This window comes from Lissotriton helveticus, chromosome 2_1 (assembly GCF_964261635.1).
Source record: "Lissotriton helveticus chromosome 2_1, aLisHel1.1, whole genome shotgun sequence".
Lineage (NCBI taxonomy): Eukaryota > Metazoa > Chordata > Amphibia > Caudata > Salamandridae > Lissotriton > Lissotriton helveticus.
The window spans coordinates 45463669-45483422 of record NC_136059.1 but is presented as its reverse complement, the minus strand read 5'-3'; the positions used below and the strand labels follow the sequence as shown (position 1 = coordinate 45483422).

At 50.1% G+C, this 19754-nt stretch overlaps 1 protein-coding gene across 2 annotated transcripts in view; it reads left to right on the top strand.

Moving 5' to 3' along the window:
• The window catches only part of LOC144817692 (long-chain-fatty-acid--CoA ligase ACSBG2-like), a 237172-nt gene that overhangs the window by 93235 nt on the left and 124183 nt on the right, over positions 1 to 19754 (top strand). For both annotated transcript variants that reach the window (XM_078674440.1, XM_078674439.1), the window contains exon 5: positions 11665 to 11745. In XM_078674440.1, coding sequence (XP_078530566.1) covers positions 11665 to 11745 — 81 coding nt within the window. The remainder of the gene's footprint in view (positions 1 to 11664; positions 11746 to 19754) is intronic.

Genomic DNA, 19754 nt, shown 5'->3' with positions numbered 1-19754 from the left:
GTGATGGTTTCTTAAGAAGCCCTTTCACGACCGCCTCCTTCCAACTCATAGGGACTTCGCCTTGGGCTAAAGAGGTGTTAATAAGGGCGGTCAGCGGGGGCACAATGGTATGGGCGATGTCTTTGAGAAATCTTATGGGTACTCGGTCGCTGGGGGCGCCACTCTTGATTGACGTAAAGGATACTGCGACTTCCTCTATGGAAACCGGGCCAAGTAGCGCTAGCTGGGGTGTATCGGGTTTCGCGGGGGAATTCCTCTGTGGGGGTTGTAGATCCTTAGTGTTCCCAGAGGTGTCAGGTTTAGCAGCAGGGAGAGAAACCAGTATTTTTTTAATTTTTTCGTCAAAGAAGGTAGCTAGATTGACGCATTTTTCTTCTGCTGCTTTGGGGTCCATAGGTTTTTGAGGGGGGTCAGGGACATGGAGAAACACCTTGTTTCTTGTTTTTTTCAATATGTTCAAACAGCTGTGATGGTCTGAAGGTATAACAAGCATTGGAAATGCAATCAGTCTCACATTTGTTTGTGTTGAAGCTATTGCCATTGTAAATGGCAATGTATTTTACTTATGTGTTATGGAGTGTATGAATGTGGTGTGTAGTGGAACTATGTGATTGGATTAGTTAGTTGTGTAATTGTGTGGAGTTTAGTTGTGTGGAGTGGAGTGGATTTGTGTACTGGCATTATATGGCATGGTGTGCTGTGGAAATATATGGGTAGCAATCTTGTGGCATTCAGTGTATTGGAATTATGTGTAGTGGGATTGTGTGGAGTGTTAACTTGTACAATTTAATTATGTGGTGTGCAGTTGAATTTTGCGGCACCATGTAGAATTATATGGTGTGGATTGAATTTATGTGGTTTCGTGTCATTGTGTTGTTGAGTTGTATTATGTGATTTGGTGTTAACTTATGTTGTGTGGGTTGGAAATGTGTGGAGCTGAATTGTATGGCATGGAACTTTGTTTATAGCTTTGCATTTTTGGTGACTGAAAAGAACAAATAGGCAGGAGCTCAGCATCAGATCTATGAGTTTAAACAAAAAAGGTAAGAGTTGGAGCTATTGGCATTGAAATGTAAACGTCTCTTACTTATGTGTTAGGGATTGGAGTGGATGTATGTGGTGTGTACCAATTATGTGGGTTGGGTTGTATTTGTTAGTTGTGGGATTGTGTGGTGTGAAACTGTGGGCTGGATTGGTGTAGTGGAATTATGTGGTATTGTGTGCAGTTGTATTTTGTCGATCGTAATTATGTATTTTTAAGTGTTTTGGAATTATGTGGTGTGAGACTGTATGTAATGGCGTGTAAGTATTTGGAATGGTATTTTGTGTTGTAGAGTGCTATGTAGTGGAGTTTAAAGAAGACATTGTGTACAACTGAATGACTCTTTTAAAAAAAGAATTATCAAAAACATTTCCTCTAGTTTGTTTTTTGTCCTTGCAATCCTGGCAACCTCTTCCTGCCTGTTGTAATGCTTGTTTTTTTATAGCTTTTTTTGTTATTGTGACGACGGGGACCCGGATGCCGGGCCCCCTGGCTTACCTAGTAATGTGTCTACTCTCTTTCTGCAGCATACTGAGGCGTGGAAAACCCCTGACATCATCGCTGGCCGGCCCGGGGAAACCACCCTACGGCCCTGCACCTTTAAGTGGGCGGAACCAGTCCTGGGACACACCCCCTACACCGAGGTAAAACCCGTCCCAGAAACGACTCAGGTGTGCGAGACACCCGGAGGAGGCGGAGGAGACTGGTGGCGAGAGTGGAGTGGGAGCGAAGGAGAGTGGATATCGTGTGAGCAGGAAGAACGGAGGTCGGACGAGGAGATTCAGCAGGAAGATCGGAGGGCGGAGAGAGAGGTCGAGCAGGGAGAGCGGAGGTCGGAGGAGGAGTACCAGCAGGAGGAGCGGAGGACGGAGGATCCAAGGGCGGAGGCGCCGAGGCCAGAGACACCGGGAGACCGAGACTGCAGCTACACCATCAAGCCGGGAGGCCAACGGGAAAACGCACCGCCCAGCCACACTTCCCGCGAAGTGTGGCTTGACCAGGTACGGTCCAGGTTCAGCGGGTGGGCGGGCACTAGACGGAGCAAGCCACCCTGAGAGCACTCACACGCGCCCCTCCATAGCACTAAAACCCCCCCCCCTCACTGAACCCATACACTCGGCGAGGGGACAGAAGTGCACGTGTGACCTCCTCACCCCTTTTTCCCTGCACTGTGTCCTAGAACAAGGACAGCCTAACTGAGACACTTTTCTTTTCTTTGCCGGTATCGGGCGGACGTCGAGACGGCGGAGAGACGGCCTAAAACCCCCAGGAGGCAGTGGGAAAGGAGACCGGGAGCCGGAATCATCACGACGGAAGAAACGGACACACCCCTCCCGTTCTACCGAGTGCCTGTTCAGAAACGCAGACTGTGCAAATCAATAAAAGCCACATTACCCAGAGCCCCTGTGTCGGTCAATCTCTTTGAGAACCATCCCGAAACCCCACAAGTGGTGGAGAATGCGGGCACAGTAGCGGAACCCATCCAGGACACAAAGATGGATGAAATGATACAGGCGCTGGTGAAAGGACAAGAACAGTTAGCCTGGGCGGTGGAACAACAACTCATCGCCGCCCAACTAGACCGGGACACCTTTCGCAATACTGTAGTCTCACAGCTGGAGGGGATGCGGGTTACTGGCGACCCTGCCAGTCTTCACGTACGAGAAAGCCGCCCCTCTCCAACACCACCTGGCATCGCACTGCAGAAGTACGTAGCCGGCGAGGATCCGGATGCGTTCCTAACCAATTTTGAGAGGGTCGCCTTGGCGTGTGGGTGGCCAGTGGAGAAATGGCCGTTCTTTTTGGCCCCATTGCTGTGCGGGGAGGCCCAGGCGGCCTATCAGGTGGCCAACGGAAACGGCCAGACCCCTTATGGACAGATCAAAACCATTATACTGGACCATCTGGGCCTGGACGCGGAAGCTTATCGAGTGAGCTTCCGCAAGGAAAGGGGGCAGGCAGGCGACAACCCTAAAACCTTGTTCTTCCGACTGAAAACTGCAGCAGACAAATGGCTAACCCCAGCAACCAGCACCAAGGAACAAATCATGGACAGGATATACCTGGAGCAATACCTCGAAGCCCTCCCCTACCGAACACAACGATGGCTTCGGCAGCACTCAAACCTCTCCACCGCCCAGGCCATGGATATGGCTTCACCTACGCCCGGGCGCAGCCCAGACTCCACAACGTCGAGCCGGAAAAACCATCCAAGCCTCCTCCTAGGCCAGAGCGACGGATGAGAGCTCCCCCAGGGCTTCCCCTACCTCATCCCAGACCGTCAGCTCCAGAACAACCTCCCTTCCGGGGTCCGCAGTGTTTTGATTGTGGAATGTGGGGGCACATAGCCCGTCTATGTCCACAGAAACGGGCTCCGGAAGAACCCATGGACATCCACTACTTGCCCAAGACCGTCATGTATTCGGCGGAGCTGGGAGGAGCATACCACGTGAGTGTTACTGTCAACGGGATGGTTGTGAGGGCTCTCCTAGACTCGGGGTGTAAGCAGTCGGTGATCCGGGGTTGCTTAGTGAAGCCCCTTCAGGTAATGCCGGGGGCTGCAGTATTTATAAAATGTGTGCACGGAGACGTGAAGGACTACCCAGTGGCTTTTCTCCCCCTTGAAGTAGAAGGGAAAGACACGATGGTTGTGAAGGTGGGGGTTATGAACACGCTTCCCGAACTACTGATCCTGGGTACTGACAATCCCCATTTTCTGGACCTCTTCAAAGACCGTATGCAAAGGGAAGGTAGAGACAAAGTGGCCGTCCCCGCCCTGCTGGCTGCAGGACCCTGGGAGGGGGATAGGAGTTTCCGCTTTGCCCAGGCCAACGACACCTCGCTGTTCAATGCCTGGGAGCAGGCCCATAGTGAGACACCCACCACATCTGAGACGTATCCGCGCTTTTTGATCAAGTATGACCTCCTCTACCGTCAAGCCAAGCAGGAAGACCCCATGCAGCTGCTGGTGCCGTCTTGTTTCCGCGAGCAGATCATGTTTTATGCCCACACCCACCTGCTAGCAGGGCATATCGGGAGCGAAAAAACAACCCAAAACGTGCTCCGGAACTTTTATTGGCCGGGGATATATCACGATATCAAAGTACACTGCCAGACGTGTGATCTTTGTCAGAGGAAAAATACTCAGAGACCTCCAGCGGTTCCCCTGCAACCCCTGCCGATCATAGGAACCCCTTTCGAAAGGGTAGGAATGGACCTGATCGGTCCGTTGCCTCCGACCAAAAGAGGACACAAATATGCACTGGTTATAGTGGACTACGCCACTCGTTTCCCGGAGGCGTTTCCCTTGAAGACACCCACCTCTCGCAACATAGCTGAGAAATTCATGGAGTTGTTCTCGCGGGTGGGTTTTCCCAAGGAAATCCTTACGGACCAGGGGACCCCATTCATGTCTACAGTGATGAAGGAGGTATGCCAGCTGCTAGGACTGCACCAGATCAAGACCTCGGTGTACCATCCACAGACAGATGGTCTGGTAGAGCGCTATAACGGAACCCTAAAAGCAGTATTGAAGAGAATGTTGGCCGTGAACAACACTGATTGGGACGCTCTGTTGCCTCTGGCCCTCTACGTCATACGCGGACAGAGACAAAGCAGTCTGGGGTGTTCAGCGTTTGAGATGTTATATGGAAGACAACCCAGGAGTCTCCTGGATATGACGAAAGAAGTTTGGGAGACGGAACAGACGGGGGAAACACGAACCCTGTTAGAATACAGCACGAACCTGAAGAACAAACTGGGAAAAATCAGGGAACTCGCTTTTACCAACCTCGAGAACAGCCAAAACCGTCAACAGGTCCAGTATACCAAAGGGAAAAGATGGAGAACGCTTCTGGTGGGCGACTGGGCCCTGGTACTGCTGCCCTCGACGGCGAAGAAGTTCCGGAACGAATGGCAGGGTCCCTATGAAGTCATCGAGACCATCGGGAAGACCACCTATTGCCTGCGTCTCACAGGAAGGAAAACCCAGATTTTCCACATTAATCTCTTAAAGAAATGGCTGGGACCGAAATCGGTGGCGGCCCACCTGGCGACCCCCGCAGTAACACCCACGGAAACCACATTGGGGGATCTGGTGGTTAACGACTAACTGTTTTTGTACGAGCAGGAGGGGTTACAAGACACCCTACGCCCCTTTGCTCCCATCTTTTCGGACCGTCCCGGGATGACCTCGCTGGCAGAACACCGGACAGAGACACCCGTCGGGACTACAGTCAAACAACGGCCATACCGGATACCAGCCGCCAAGAGGGACGCCATAGGGAGAGAAGTCGACGAGATGATGAAAATGGGCGTCATCAGACCATCCCGGAGTGAGTGGTCCTCGCCCATAGTAATGGTGCCAAAACCAGACGGCAGTAGCCGTTTCTGTATGGACTTCCGGGCCTTGAATGCGGTGTCCTCCTTCGACTCGTATCCGATCCCTCGGATCGATGAACTCATCGAAAAGCTAGGGGAGGCCAAGTACATAAGTACCCTAGACCTGACCAAAGGGTATTGGCAGGTGCCATTACGGGAGGAGGACCGAAAAAAGACAGCCTTCGCCACGCCGGATGGCCTCTTTGAATTCAATGTCCTGCCCTTTGGCCTACATGGTGCCCCGGCCACCTTCCAAAGGTTGATGAATCGGGTATTGAAGGGGCATCAGCGATACAGCTCGGCCTACCTTGATGATATCATCATTTTTAGCCCGTCCTGGGAAGAACACTTACAACACCTAAAGATCGTACTCCAACAGCTCAAGGACGCCGGACTCCACGTAAACTCGAAGAAATCCAGGATCGGGTTCCAGAAGGTCAAATATCTGGGCTATCTCCTGGGGCACGGGGCCATTGAGCCGCAAATAGAAAAAGTGAGGGCGATCGCTGACACCCCTTTTCCCAAAACCACCAAAGACATGAGGGCCTTCTTGGGGCTCGTAGGCTACTACTGGAGGTTTATACCATCATTTTCGGACGTGGCGGCCCCCTTGACGGACACATTGAAGAAACAGCACAAAAGGGTGGACTACCATAGCCCCACCCCTGCCATGTGGAACGCCTTCCAAACCCTGAAGAAGGCCATCACGACGAGTCCAGTGTTGACATCCCCGGATTTTAATAAACCCTTCATCCTGCATACTGACGCCTCGGACTTTGGCATCGGGGCGGTTTTGTTTCAGGACACGGGGGTGGGAGTGGAAAAACCCATCCTATACATCAGCAGAAAGCTTTTTCCTCGTGAGATTCGGTATCCAACCATCAAAAAAGAGTGTCTTGCCATACGTTGGGCCATCGACAAACTGAGGTATTACCTGGAGGGGCGTCCGTTCGTGTTATACACGGACCATGCCCCCCTTTTATGGATGAGCAGGAACATCTCCAATAATCCTAGGGTCATGAGATGGTTCCTGGCCCTGCAGCCCTTTCGCTTCCAGGTCCGCCACAGGAAGGGGTTGGAAAATGTCAATGCGGACTTTTTGTCCAGGTTTCCTCTCCCCGATCGGGAGAATCCTAGGGGGGAGGTGTGTGACGACGGGGACCCGGATGCCGGGCCCCCTGGCCTACCTAGTAATGTGTCTACTCTCTTTCTGCAGCATACTGAGGCGTGGAAAACCCCTGACATCATCGCTGGCTGGCCCGGGGAAACCACCCTACGGCCCTGCACCTTTAAGTGGGCGGAACCAGTCCTGGGACACACCCCCTACACCGAGGTAAAACCCGTCCCAGAAACGACTCAGGTGTGCGAGACACCCGGAGGAGGCGGAGGAGACTGCTGGCGAGAGTGGAGTGGGAGCGAAGGAGAGTGGATATCGTGTGAGCAGGAAGAACGGAGGTCGGACGAGGAGATTCAGCAGGAAGATCGGAGGGCGGAGAGAGAGGTCGAGCAGGGAGAGCGGAGGTCGGAGGAGGAGTACCAGCAGGAGGAGCGGAGGACCCAAGGGCGGAGGCGCCGAGGCCAGAGACACCGGGAGACCGAGACTGCAGCTACACCATCAAGCCGGGAGGCCAACGGGAAAACGCACCGCCCAGCCACACTTCCCGCGAAGTGTGGCTTGACCAGGTACGGTCCAGGTTCAGCGGGTGGGCGGGCACTAGACGGAGCAAGCCACCCTGAGAGCACTCACACGCGCCCCTCCATAGCACTAAAACCCCCGCCCCTCACTGAACCCATACACTCGGCGAGGGGACAGAAGTGCACGTGTGACCTCACCCCTTTTTCCCTGCACTGTGTCCTAGAACAAGGACAGCCTAACTGAGACACTTTTCTTTTCTTTGCCGGTATCGGGCGGACGTCGAGACGGCGGAGAGACGGCCTACAACCCCCAGGAGGCAGTGGGAAAGGAGACCGGGAGCCGGAATCATCACGACGGAAGAAACGGACACACCCCTCCCGTTCTACCGAGTGCCTGTTCAGAAACGCAGACTGTGCAAATCAATAAAAGCCACATTACCCAGAGCCCCTGTGTCGGTCAATCTCTTTGAGAACCATCCCGAAACCCCACAGTTATGCAGGGACATAAACAATAGGAGGGTGGAGATTGAGAAATAGTACCTGAATTACAACATGAGCAGCGGGCGTACACTAGGAGAGAATCAACAGATGCCAGATTCTGAGGTCACATTGAGGTGGTGCTGAGTAATGCTGAAGTGGTGCTGAGGTGGGGGGGTGCTGGTACAGATGTGATGCTCAGGTGATGCTGAATGAAACTCAGGTAGTGATAAGTGATGCTGAGGTAGTTGTTTGCTGAAGTGGAGGTGAAACTGAATGTTACTGAGGTGGTGCTGAGTGATGCTGAGTTGGTGCTGAGTGACGCTGTGGCACTGAATCATGCTGAGGTGGTGGTGCAGTACTGGTGCTGAGGTGGTGCTGTGTTGAGTTGATGCTATGCTGATGCTGAGTTGCTGCCGAGGTGGTGATGGTGCACTGATGCAGAAAGGGTGCTGTGCTGATGTTTATGCTGTGCTGAGGTGGTGCTGCGCTGATGCTGAGTTGGTGGTGAACTGATGAGGAGGTGATGCTGAGATGATAATGAGGTGGTGCTGAATAATGCTGAGGTGGTGCTGAGTAGGGCTGAGGTGGTGATGAGTGAGGCTGCGGTGGTGGTGCTGCGCTCAGTCTGAAGTGGTGCTGAGCTGGTTCTCAGGTGGTGCTGGGTGATGCGTTGGTGCTGTGCTGAGGTAATGCTGCACTGATGTTTAAGTGCTGTTGCATTGGTGATGAGTTGCTGCAAAGGTGGGGCTGATTTGGTGCTGAGCTGGTGGTGATGCACTCATGCAGAGATACTGCTGTGGTACTGATAAGGTGGTACTGCACTGGTGCTGAGTCATGCTGAAGTGGTGCTGCTAAGGTGATGCTCAGGTTGTGCTGAGCTGGTGCTCAGTTGGTGCTAAGTGATGCTGATGTGGTGTTGTGCTGAAGTGGTGGTGAACTGATGTGGAGGTGGTGCTGAGTGATATTGAGGTTGTGCTGAGTGATATTGAGGTGGTGCTGACTGATGCTGTGGTGGTGCTGATAAGGTGGTACTGCACTGGTGCTGAGTCATGCTGAAGTGGTGCTGCTAAGGTGATGCTCAGGTTGTGCTGAGCTGGTGCTCAGTTGGTGCTATGCAATTGCAGACGTGGTGCTGTGCTAATGAAGTTGGTGGTGCACTGGTGAGGAGGTGGTGCTGAGTGATATTGAGGTTGTGCTGAGTGATATTGAGGTGGTGCTGACTGATGCTGTGGTGGTGCTGAGTGATGATGAGTGCTGTTGAGTTATGCTGAGGTGGTGATGCTGCGCTGGTGTTGAAGTGGTATTGCATGGGTCCTGAGCTGCTGCCGAGGTCGTGCTGCACTAGTAGTGGTGCACTGATGCAGATATTGTGCTGTGCTAATGCTGAATTGGTGCTGTGCTGATGATGATGTGGTGCTGCGCTGGTGCTGAGTTGGTGGTGCACTGAGGAGGTAGTGCTGTGCTGATGCCAAGATGGTGCTGCGCTGATGAGGAGGTAGTGCTGTGCTGATGCTGAGATGGGGCTTTGCTGATGCTGAGGTGGTGGTGTTCAGGGGGTGCTGTGCTAATGAGTAGATAGTGCTGTGCTGGTGCTGCACTGATGCTGAGTTGGTGCTGCACTGGTGGAGGCTCACTGATGAGGAGATGGTGTTGTGGTGGTGCTGATGTGTTGATGCTGAGGTGGTGCTGAGTGATGCTGAGGTGGTAGTGCTGCACTGTTTCTGCATTGGTGCTGAGCTGGTGATCAGGTGGTGCTGAGCTGGTGATCAGGTGGAGCTGATTGATGTTTAGTTGGTGCTGTGCTGAGGTTGTTGTGCGCTGATGCTGAGGTGGGGCTCCGTTGGTGGGGGTGCACTGATGCTGAGATAGTGCTGTGCAGTGCTGATGTTAAGTTGGTGCTGCTCTGTTGCTGAGTTGGGGCTGCACTGGTGGTGCACTGATGAGGTGGTGGTGCTGTGTTGATGCTGAGACGGTGCTCAGCTGATGTTTATGTAAGGTTGAGTGATGCGGATTCCCTCACCACTACCCTTTAATAGTGTCCCTTAAGGCTCCATAACCACTAATGTTCAGATGCATTTAATTAGTTATGAAGCACCACACATACCAGTGTAGGGTGTCAGAGCACTTTGCATCACACACAAATTACACAGATAATCAATCATAAGTGTAAATATTTGTGTAAAGGAAAAGTTACATAATACAGAGGACTACAGGGTGTAGGAGACACAAATCATGCATATTGGTAGGCAGCATTGCTAAAGAGTGCTTGGGCCCCAGAAGCACAAACTCAGAATTGAAAACAGAATACCATAGTTGGGGATTCTCTTAAATAAAAAGAATCAATTTCCATCCAGATGAACCCTTTTTGCAACTTTAATATCTCCTCTAATCTTTCCTGTGCAGTGCATGCAGTTCTTTGATGACAGTTATAAATTCACTGTTCTGTTAGGATTTTAGTTTATAAGCTGCAAGTAACAGAAGAGCAGTAACCTAGCAGTAACCCATTGACCTATTTACATCTTAAGCACTTTGTAATCTGCATGGTACTCTTTCTTCACAGCTGGCATATTAACCCTCTGGCTACCTTGCAATGAGTTCCAACTCTGATCTCCAGCAAGAACATCAATCACCAGAGTTATCTTGACATTTTATTGTCTGGAAATTGCAGGAGGCCAGGAATGTGTGCAGTGCATTTAAAATCACAATAAACTCGGAAACATTGCCCCTCTGAAGTCAGTATCCAGTGTGATACATGCACAGCCCTTGTGCTGTCCCTGTGTTCTGCTTTTATCTAAGGGAATACATTCAAGAGCACATTTTAAAGGGGACATTTTTCCAGAAGGAAACATTTTGGCCTCAGCGCAAAACCGCTGAGGAGAAACTTCCAACTCCTCAGCCAGCAGCCATGCACAAGTCCTGGAGGGGAGGAAAAAACACAAGCTGCATGCAAATTAAAGTATAATTTCAAGCTGTGTTTAATTTTTGGTTTACATTTTTACATGATTTAGAGCTGCAGTAGCTAGAAAGCATGGATGGCTGCTGCTGGCTTCAGACGGACAGGAAGGACAAGACGTGAATGCTGCAATAAAATGTAAGCAGTTACGTCTGAGCACCCACAGCGTAACAAGAGGTTTAAAACATGATAAAATAGTCCCCCCATGAGCAGCTCAACAGAACAAAGTGTAATGATATTGTACTAAGTCCATGCTCCTTGGAGGAAAAAGAAGGGACAAAGAGGCAGGACTGGCCACTAGTTAGCAAGGCTTTTAAAGGACATTGAAACAAACAAATGAGAAGCAGGGAATGGAATTTGGCGCCCAGAGATATATGTATACTAAAGTATACAAGAGGTCGTACGCTTACGCTCGACCTAAAGAAAGATGTACAACATTCTTGGGAATTCTGTTTCCAGAAGCTCATTTTGCAAGCCACGCCTGGTTGATGACTCTCTTCTTGCCTTTGCCACTTCCTTTGGCTCCAGCCCTTGGGTATGTCTTTAATAGATGTGTGCTAATCTGCTTGTATTAGGGTCACAGCACCACTGAAGATCTGTAGACAACTGGTACTGAACACGGAGTTTCACAGAGAGGACAGAACAAGCCTCTCTAGGAGGTGCTGGGACTGTGAAGAGGAAGATCCCTAGCACTTCTACACTTGAGGAAATAATAAAGTGCTACAGGATTGTCAGTAAGTGCTGGAAGAAGCAGATCTGAACCCTCAAGATGCTACTGCTTCCTGCTAAGATCCCTCAGAGGCCAGCACAGAGGTCCCATCAGGTGAAGCTTGAATAATCAGCGAGACCAAAGTGCTGATGCTGTCCAAAAACCTGGAGCCACTGGGTGCCTCAGAGGCTAGCAGAAAGTCTAGACCAAGTGTGGATTTCAAACTTAGCCTATAATCCTTACAGCCAAGGGCCTGACAGGGTTTGGATCAGTATAGAATGTGTCCAATTCACCTACAGCCTTAAGTGTTCACTGTTTGGAGGTAAACTGTGTATTTTGCACTTAAAACTAGTGCCTTTAGTCTGACAAGTACTAGAAGCTTAGGGCTTGATCTTGGTGTTTTCTGAAATATAGGTCATGTGTGTAATAATTGAGTTGTTTTGGTTTCCTTTGTGTTGAGTTTAGGTCCAGGACCAGCTGCCTCATCTGAAGGCCATCGTACAATTCAGCGATGATCTGAAGGAGAAGAGACCCAACCTCTACACGGTGAGGATCTCCCACTGTTCTTGGACATGTCTCCCTCTCTCCCACTGTCACACACAGTTACAAATCCCTACATGCCCTCTTATTAAGGCTGGGAAAAGCCACATATTTTTCCCCACAGAAAATCACAAAATTCCTTGAAAATGACAGGCAATGATGCTTTGGTAGCAGAATTTGATTTGCCTAATGGCACTTTCCTTTTGACCTAAGTCACACCTTTCGTTAAAACGTCTTGTGAGATACCCACAGGAGACTGGTTTGAGTATAAAAAGTGAGACATTTTATACTCAAACTAGTCTCCCGTTGGTATCTGGTGAGACTTTTTAAAATGAGATGTGAGGTTTTCGAAAATTACGAAAAATGGTATTGTACATAATTTGGATAAATGTTATGAATTTCACGAAATGCAACATTTGAGAATTTCACAGATTTCGGGAGTGTAATTAAATGTCTGCACACGTCTTCTTAATATCAGCTATTGATAGTGCGTTCAGTGCAATTTCTTACCCTAATGTGTCCTCTAACTGAATTAGGGGTTTTCAGTGCCAAGAAGGGTAACTTCCGGCTCTGAGTTTTCTTGGATACTCTCCAACCGGCAAAATTGTCATTTTAATGCATCAGATTGCGGAAAGCGGGCAACTCCAGCACAGTCAAAAGCAGATGGCACCTCATGCCCTAACATCTCTGACTGTCTGACACTACCTACTCTCCCACTTACACCTCTGCAGACCTCTTCTTCTTTGAACTCTGACACTACCTACTCTCCCACTTAGACCTATGTGGACCTCTTCTGCTTTGAACTCTGACACTATCTACTCTCCCACTTAGACCTGGGAGGACCTCTTCTGCTTTGAACACTGACACTATCTACTCTCCCACTTAGACCTGTGCAGACCTCATCTGCTCTGAACTCTGACACTCTCTACTCTCCCACTTAAGCCCTTGCAGACCTCTTCTGCTTTGAACTCTGACACTACCGACTCTCCCACTTAGACCTATGTGGACCTCTTCTGCTTTGAACTCTGACACTATATACTCTCCCCCTTAGACCTGTGCAAACCTCTTCTGCTTTGAACTCTGACACTGTTGGAATTGGGGGTCTCTAGTTGGCACAGGTAGGTACTTGTGACAAGTAGAGACCCTGTCCTCTAGTCAGGGTAAGGGGGTACACTCCCAAGATAACCCCTGCTCACTCCCTGTGGTAGCTTGGCACGAGCAGTTAGGCCTATCTCAGAGGCAGTGTGTAAAGCATTTCTGAGCACATACAGTAATCAAGTGACAACACTACAACTGGACACCACACTGGTATTGTATCAAAAATAGTTAGCTTTTATATAAGACTTAGCACAAGATCAAATAACGACAAAAATAATCCACCATACTATTAGCACTAAGAGCTCTTGTTAAAAATGCGTATTTTTAGAGTTCTGTGCGATTCCTATTCTTGGTCCGGCTCTTACGGTAATAAAAATTACACAAAGAGTCTAACAAGCGCAGCGGACGCTTCGGTCCGATGCGTTCAGGATGATGGTTCAAGTCGTACACAGTACCTTTAGTTGATGCGTCCGGCACGGACGAGGCGTTGCAAACAGAATGCGCTGCACGATGCGTTGTCGGCCAGTCACGGTGCGAGCTCCGGCTCGGGGATGTCGTCTGTATGAGGCGTAGAATGGGGAGCCCCGTTGATTGAGGAGGACGGTGCGGGATGCGGTGCGTTCAGTTTACGTTGCGGCGTACGAGCCGTACTGTGGGAGCTGCGTTGTTCAGTCTTTGATGAAACGCGAGGTGTTGCTGTGCCTCATATGTTTTCGCTGGTGTAAGATGCTCAGAGCACTGTGCCACTGCCAACCAGTGCCACAGTGCGAGTGCTCCCTGTGTAAATTGCTATATTGATTGGATTCCATGATTGGTTTATTTGATTTACTGTCAGACCCTAGTACAGTGCACCAGGAGTGCCCAGGGCTTGTAAATCCAAATGCTGCTGGTGAGCTTGCAGCATTGGTTGTGCCCCCCACAGAAGCAGCCCTGTAAAATGTGTCTAAGGTCTGCCGTTGCAGAACCTGCATGCAGTCTAGTACTGTTATGCCCATCTGGTGTGGAGAATGCTGACCTCTCTTTTGCCCAATCAGTCAAGGCGATGAGCCAATAGACAGACGTCAAGTCAAACATGCTGAGGTACCGTGCAGCACCTAACCGATCAATGAGCTCATCAGTTCTGGGGATGGAGTGCACGTCAGTTTTCCTATCTGAATTGAGCCCTATGTAGTCCACACAGAACCAGAGTTCGGGTGTGGCACCCGGCGCTGCAGCCTTTGGGACCAAGACCACTGGGCTGGCCCAAGGACTGCTGGAGGACTCAATCACCCCAAGTGCAAGCATCTTTGAGACCTCCTCTTTGATGCAAGCCCTGACCCTGTCAGTTACCCTGTAAGCCTTGTAATTCCTAGGTAAGCTGTCTCCTGTATCCACATCATGGACGCACCAATCTGTGATACTAGGAACCAGGGAGAACAGATCAGAAAACTGTCCCAGCAGCTGGCAGCAGTCATTCTGTTGCTCAGTGGTCAGAGTGGGAGAGAGGTCAGGTGGAGGCTCAGTCTCCTCCTCCATTCCAGCATCTGTTGCCAAGAGCATGCCCACTTCAGACCTCTCCAAGTGGGGCTTAAGGCGGTTGACATGCAGGACCCTCAAGGGGTTCCTGGGAGATCGCAAGTCCACCAAATAGGTGACAGGACTCTTGCGCTCCACAACCTCAAAGGGCTCCAAGGGGGCCAAGACCCACACCTTTTGACCAGGCTGAAGCTCCACCAGAGTGGCATTCTGGTCGTACCACCGCTTCATCTCCTCCTGGCTGGCTTCCAGATTTGCAGCACCAAGTGCTCTGAAACGCCTAGTCTGGTTCCTGAAGGCCAGCATGTAGCTATATACATTCTGGGGAGGTTTCCTGTGAGATTGCTCCCAGCCTTCTTTGACCAGACTTAGAGGTCCTCTCACTGGGTGGCCGTACAGGGGCTCAAAGGGGCTGAACCCTGGAGACTTCTGTGTCACCTCACTTATAAGCAAAGAGTAGGCACGGTAACAGGACTTCCCACTTACGCCTCATGGGTTCTTCAAGACCCATTTTCATGCCTTTTAGGGTGCAGTTGAATCTCTCAACCAACCCATTTCCTTGGGGTGGAAAGGTGTGGTAAACTTGTAGGTTACACCACACTCTTACCAAAGGGACTTCATATACTTGGATATGAAATTGGTACCCTGGTCAGACACCACCTCTAGAGGGAATCCCACTCTGGAGAAAATTCCCATCAGTGCACGTCCCACCACAGGGGCCGTCACTCCACCAGCACACGGGCTGATCCAGGCTCAGCAACTTTAGGCTCTGAATACAGGAGGTCGTTCTCCCAGTAAATGAAATGTGTTCCAAACTGATCACCGTTGGCCTGGTCTGCAGCCTGCTGCCACAGACCCACGAGAGAAGGACATTCTGTCTGCCCTCTGCAGAATTCCTCCCTGGAGGGGCTCCCTTCCTGCTGCCAATGGGTCAGCTCAGGCAGGTCCCCCAGTTCAGCTATCCGTTCCCCTCTAGGCTCCAGGGCATCCCCCTCAAGGTCTGCTTCCTCCTGGACCGTAGGAACGACAGGGGCCGGTTTCCAGCGCCCCCTGCCTCTTCTCCCTGAAGCCGGTTCCTGGGCCTCCCTCGCAGGCTCCAGGACCTCTTGAGCACCCCCACTGGCTGCCTTTGACCGGGTGGTCAAGCATGCCCAGTCAGGCAGATCCACCATCCTCAGGTGAGTACTCTTCTCCACCTTTTCCCAAGGGGAGCTCTCCAAATCGTTCCCCAAAAAACAGTCTACAGGCATGGCAGTTCTCACAGCTACTTGAAGCGTACCAGAGACCCCCCCCACTCAAAGGGAACCTGAGCCATTGGACACTGACTCTCAGTGTTGTCGGCGTTAACAACTCGGCAGAATGCATGTGGGACAACCTGCTATTGAGACACCAGGTGAGGCTTGACAGCTGTCACACTGGCTCCTGTATCTCTAAGAGCCCCCACCTTGTGGCCATTGATGGTCACCCACTGCCCATATTTCTTAGTGTTCCTGGGCAGTTGGTTTTCTTGGACCACCTCACAGTCTCCTAATGAGACAAGGGACATCTCTGCGGGAACTCCCCCTCCTTGGACAACCCATTCCTCATCCAGGGCTACACTATCCATCTGCTGGGGGGCTGCAGCAGGGGGTGCAGGTCTACCTAACAGGCGACACTTTTGATCAGAGGCAAAATGACCCAGTTCACCACACTTGTAACATCTTGGGGGCCCTCTTTGAACGGGGGGACCTGCCGGGCCCCGGTCGGTTTCTGGGGTGGGGGAGGCTGAGAACCTTTCCCTTGGTTCCCTTGGGGATTACTTTGGGGCCTTCTTTGGAACTCCCTCTGTTTTTGCTTGTCCCCCCCACTCTTCTGCTGGGGACCCTGCCCACCCTTGGCAGAGTCTCCCACGTGACCATTGTGGACACTGGTACTGATCCAGCGGTCCGCCTCCTCAGCAAGCTTCCTAGGGTTAGTCAGCTTACTATCAATCAGGTGCTGGCGTAGCTCAGGAAAACAGTTACTGGACAAGTGCTCCCATGCAACTAGATCAAGAAGCCCTTGAAAATCATCAACTTTGCTACCCTTCACCCAGCCATCCAATGCTCTGCAGAAATAGGTATAAACAAAAAGAATTCCTTTCTGTATTGTTATGCTTCAAGTTGGTGACCGAAAGGCCTACACACACATAATTCTTTACTTTATAATCAAAAATGTGACACTGATAATTATTACTACACAACACTTAAAGTTTACTTTAATCTCTCAGATTATTATTTGCTTGAAAATATTTTTTTCCCTTTTTTTTCTTTTCTTAAAAACATAAACTCATCATACATTCATTATATTTCGTGATCATGACCATGTGCTCTGGTACATCATATCATAATCTAGCTAACAATTCCAATTTACGGTCACTACCTCAGAGTCACTGATCCTGGTACTTTGGTTAAAATTCAACATGAATCATTATACATAAAATCAATTGATAAACATATTACATCAATGAAAACAAAAAAGTCCTTTGTCGACGCGTTTCCGTGCTTTTGCAGTGTTGTAACACCTTCCTCAGGACAGACGAGTTAAAAACAAGTATATTCTTCTTTTTCTGTTAGTAAACTGTTGGTCCTTCTCATCAATGTTGAGGCCAATTGATATCGTTTTAGCTATGATGTATAGAGCCAATGAAATTTAGTCCGCAAAATTTAAAGCCGGGAAGACTCGTATCTACGATGTCTTATTGTCATGGCTGCGTCTTTCAATCTGCGCAGAATATCTGCTAAAATCTGGTACACCAGATGCTTAAAACCAGGGAGACTCGTATCTACGATGTCATATTATTATTGCTGCGTCTTTCAATCTGCGCAGAGTATCAGGAAGGATCTGGTAAACCCGATGCCAATGGCCTTAGAGCGCATCACTTTATCCAGCTTATTATTTTCACGCTGTCCTTAGATTTTAGAGTGATGACATGGGTATAGTGAATTCTGCCCGTCTTTTTATGATGGCCCACTTCTTCTGTAATACCGTCTTATCACGTTCAGATATCGTCTGGCACCGTCCTGCTCCCCATACGCAGTAAAAGGTTACATACTCAACATACATACTGTTAGGAATCTTTGTGCAACCCCTGAACCTTTGTCTATACAACTCAGGAGTTAACCCATATCTGGCCATCAAAGCATCCTTCATGTGTGGATAAGAATTATGAACATCTGAGGGTAAATCCAGCAGTGTGTCCCGCCCCTCACTCAGGAACCGTCCCCACAACCCCGCTCCCCAATCCTTCTCAGGGACCCGGTGGGAAGACATGGCTACCTTGTAGGCCTTGAACCACTGCCCTATGTCTAATTTTTTAAAATTCTTTAACCACCTTCTTTTGTATGTACACTATTGATTCTACCTGCACTGGTGGTGTGCTGCCACCAGAGGGAGAAAGCTCTAAACCCTTAGCCTTTTGCTCTAATTCCCTCAAAGCCATCTCATGCCCATTTGGATTCTTCTCTCTTCCAGAGCCAGCTTTTTGCTTTCCAGCTTCAGTTGCCCATTTAATTGAAGTTTTGCCATCTCCATTTCATGTATCCTGGTTTCCTTCCTGTCTGCCAACTCTTCTGGCGACAGACCTCTGCCAAAGCCATTGTTGCCCTCTGTTTGCTTAATTTCCACTTAGCCTCCAGGTGGCCCCCTTGACTCAACCCAGGCCCTCAGCGCCTTTTGGTAGTCTGACTTAAGTCTACATCCAGTCTGGGAAACTTTGAATCTTTTGCAGAAGACCTTCAACTGGTTTTGGGTGTAGCTCTCTAGCCTCTCTTCTTCCCATTCAATTTCACCTCTATCAGAGACTACAGATGCCTTCTTCCCTACATTGACTGACCCAGGCATGACTTTGTGAAAATGGAGATCTTTCAGCAAACAAAAATCAAAAATTATGCGGTTGCGTTATGGTCTGCACTCACTAAGTAGTGCTCACCAATCACTGTACATGGCTCAAAAATGCAAGTCCAGAATCCCACCGCTGACCACCAATGTTAGAATTGGGGGTCTTTAGTTGGGACAGGTAGGAACTTGTGACAAGTAAGGACCCTCTCCTCTAGTCAGGGTAAGTGGGTACACTCCCAAGTTAACTCCTGCTCACCCCCTTTGGTAGCTTGGCACGAGAAGTTAGGCCTATCTCAGAGGCAGTGTGTAAAGCATTTGTGAGCACATACAGTAATCAAGTGACGACATTACACATGGACACCACACTGGTATTGTATCAAAAATAGTTAGCTTTCATATAAGACTTAGCACAAGACCAAATAACGACAAAAATAATCCACAATACTATTAGCACTAAAGAGTTCTTGTTAAAAATGTGTAGTTTTAGAGTTCTGTGTGATTCATACTCTTGGTCCGGCTCTTACTGTAATAAAAATGACACAAAGAGTCTAACAAGCGCAGCGGACGCTTCGGTCCGATGCGTTCAGGATGATGGTTCGAGTCGTACACAGTACCTTTAGTTGATGCGTGTGGCACGGACGAGGCGTTGCAAACAGAAGGCGCTACACGATGTGTTGTTTGCCAGTCACGGTGCGAGCTCTGGCTCGGGGATGTCGTCTGTACGAGGCGTAGAGCGGGGAGCCACGTTGATTGAGGCGGACGGTGCGGGATGCGGTGCGTTCAGTTTACGTTGCGGCGTACAAGCCGTACTGTGGAAGCTGCGTTGTTCAGTTTTTGATGCGACGCGAGGTGGTGCGACGCGGACGTGCGAAGCATACCCCTCTGCCAGGTGCGATCGGCAGACTCGAACTCAGCGGCAGTGTACGGGCGATCCGATGAGGCGAGGCGTTGTTAGCCAGTCACGGTGCGAGCTACGGGTCGGGGACGTCGTTGGTACGAGTCGTTTGAACGGAGAGGCAGTTGATTGAGGCGGATGGTGCCGGATACGATGCTTTGCAGGATACGAGCCATTTGTACGAGGCGTACACAGCTCCCGGCCTCGGTAACTACGAAAAACAGCGTTTCCCACAGCTCTCTTTGAGGCAGATGAAGTCCACTGGTCCTGGGACTTCATTCAGGGGGCAAGCTCGCTTCCAAGCCCTTGGAGATCTTTTGGCACAAGTTGAAAATAAAGTCTTTCAGTCTCTCTCCTCTCCTTTAGCAGCAAGGCAACCACTGCAGGCCAATCCCCCAGGTCAGGGACAGTATTCCTCCTTTAGCTTTCCAGGTTCCTTCTCTTCAGGCAGAGGTTTCTTCTTGTCAAATCTGGATCTAATTTCTTGGGAGCAGGGTCCCAATACTTATACCCCTAAATCCTTTGTTCCTCTGGGGTAGAGGGGCCTTTGCCCAGCCAAAACCAGTTTTTGAGCACTTTGTTCACATGACTCTGACTTTTCATTCAGGGAGCAGGCTAGAGACATCAGACGCTCCACAGGAGGTGGAGC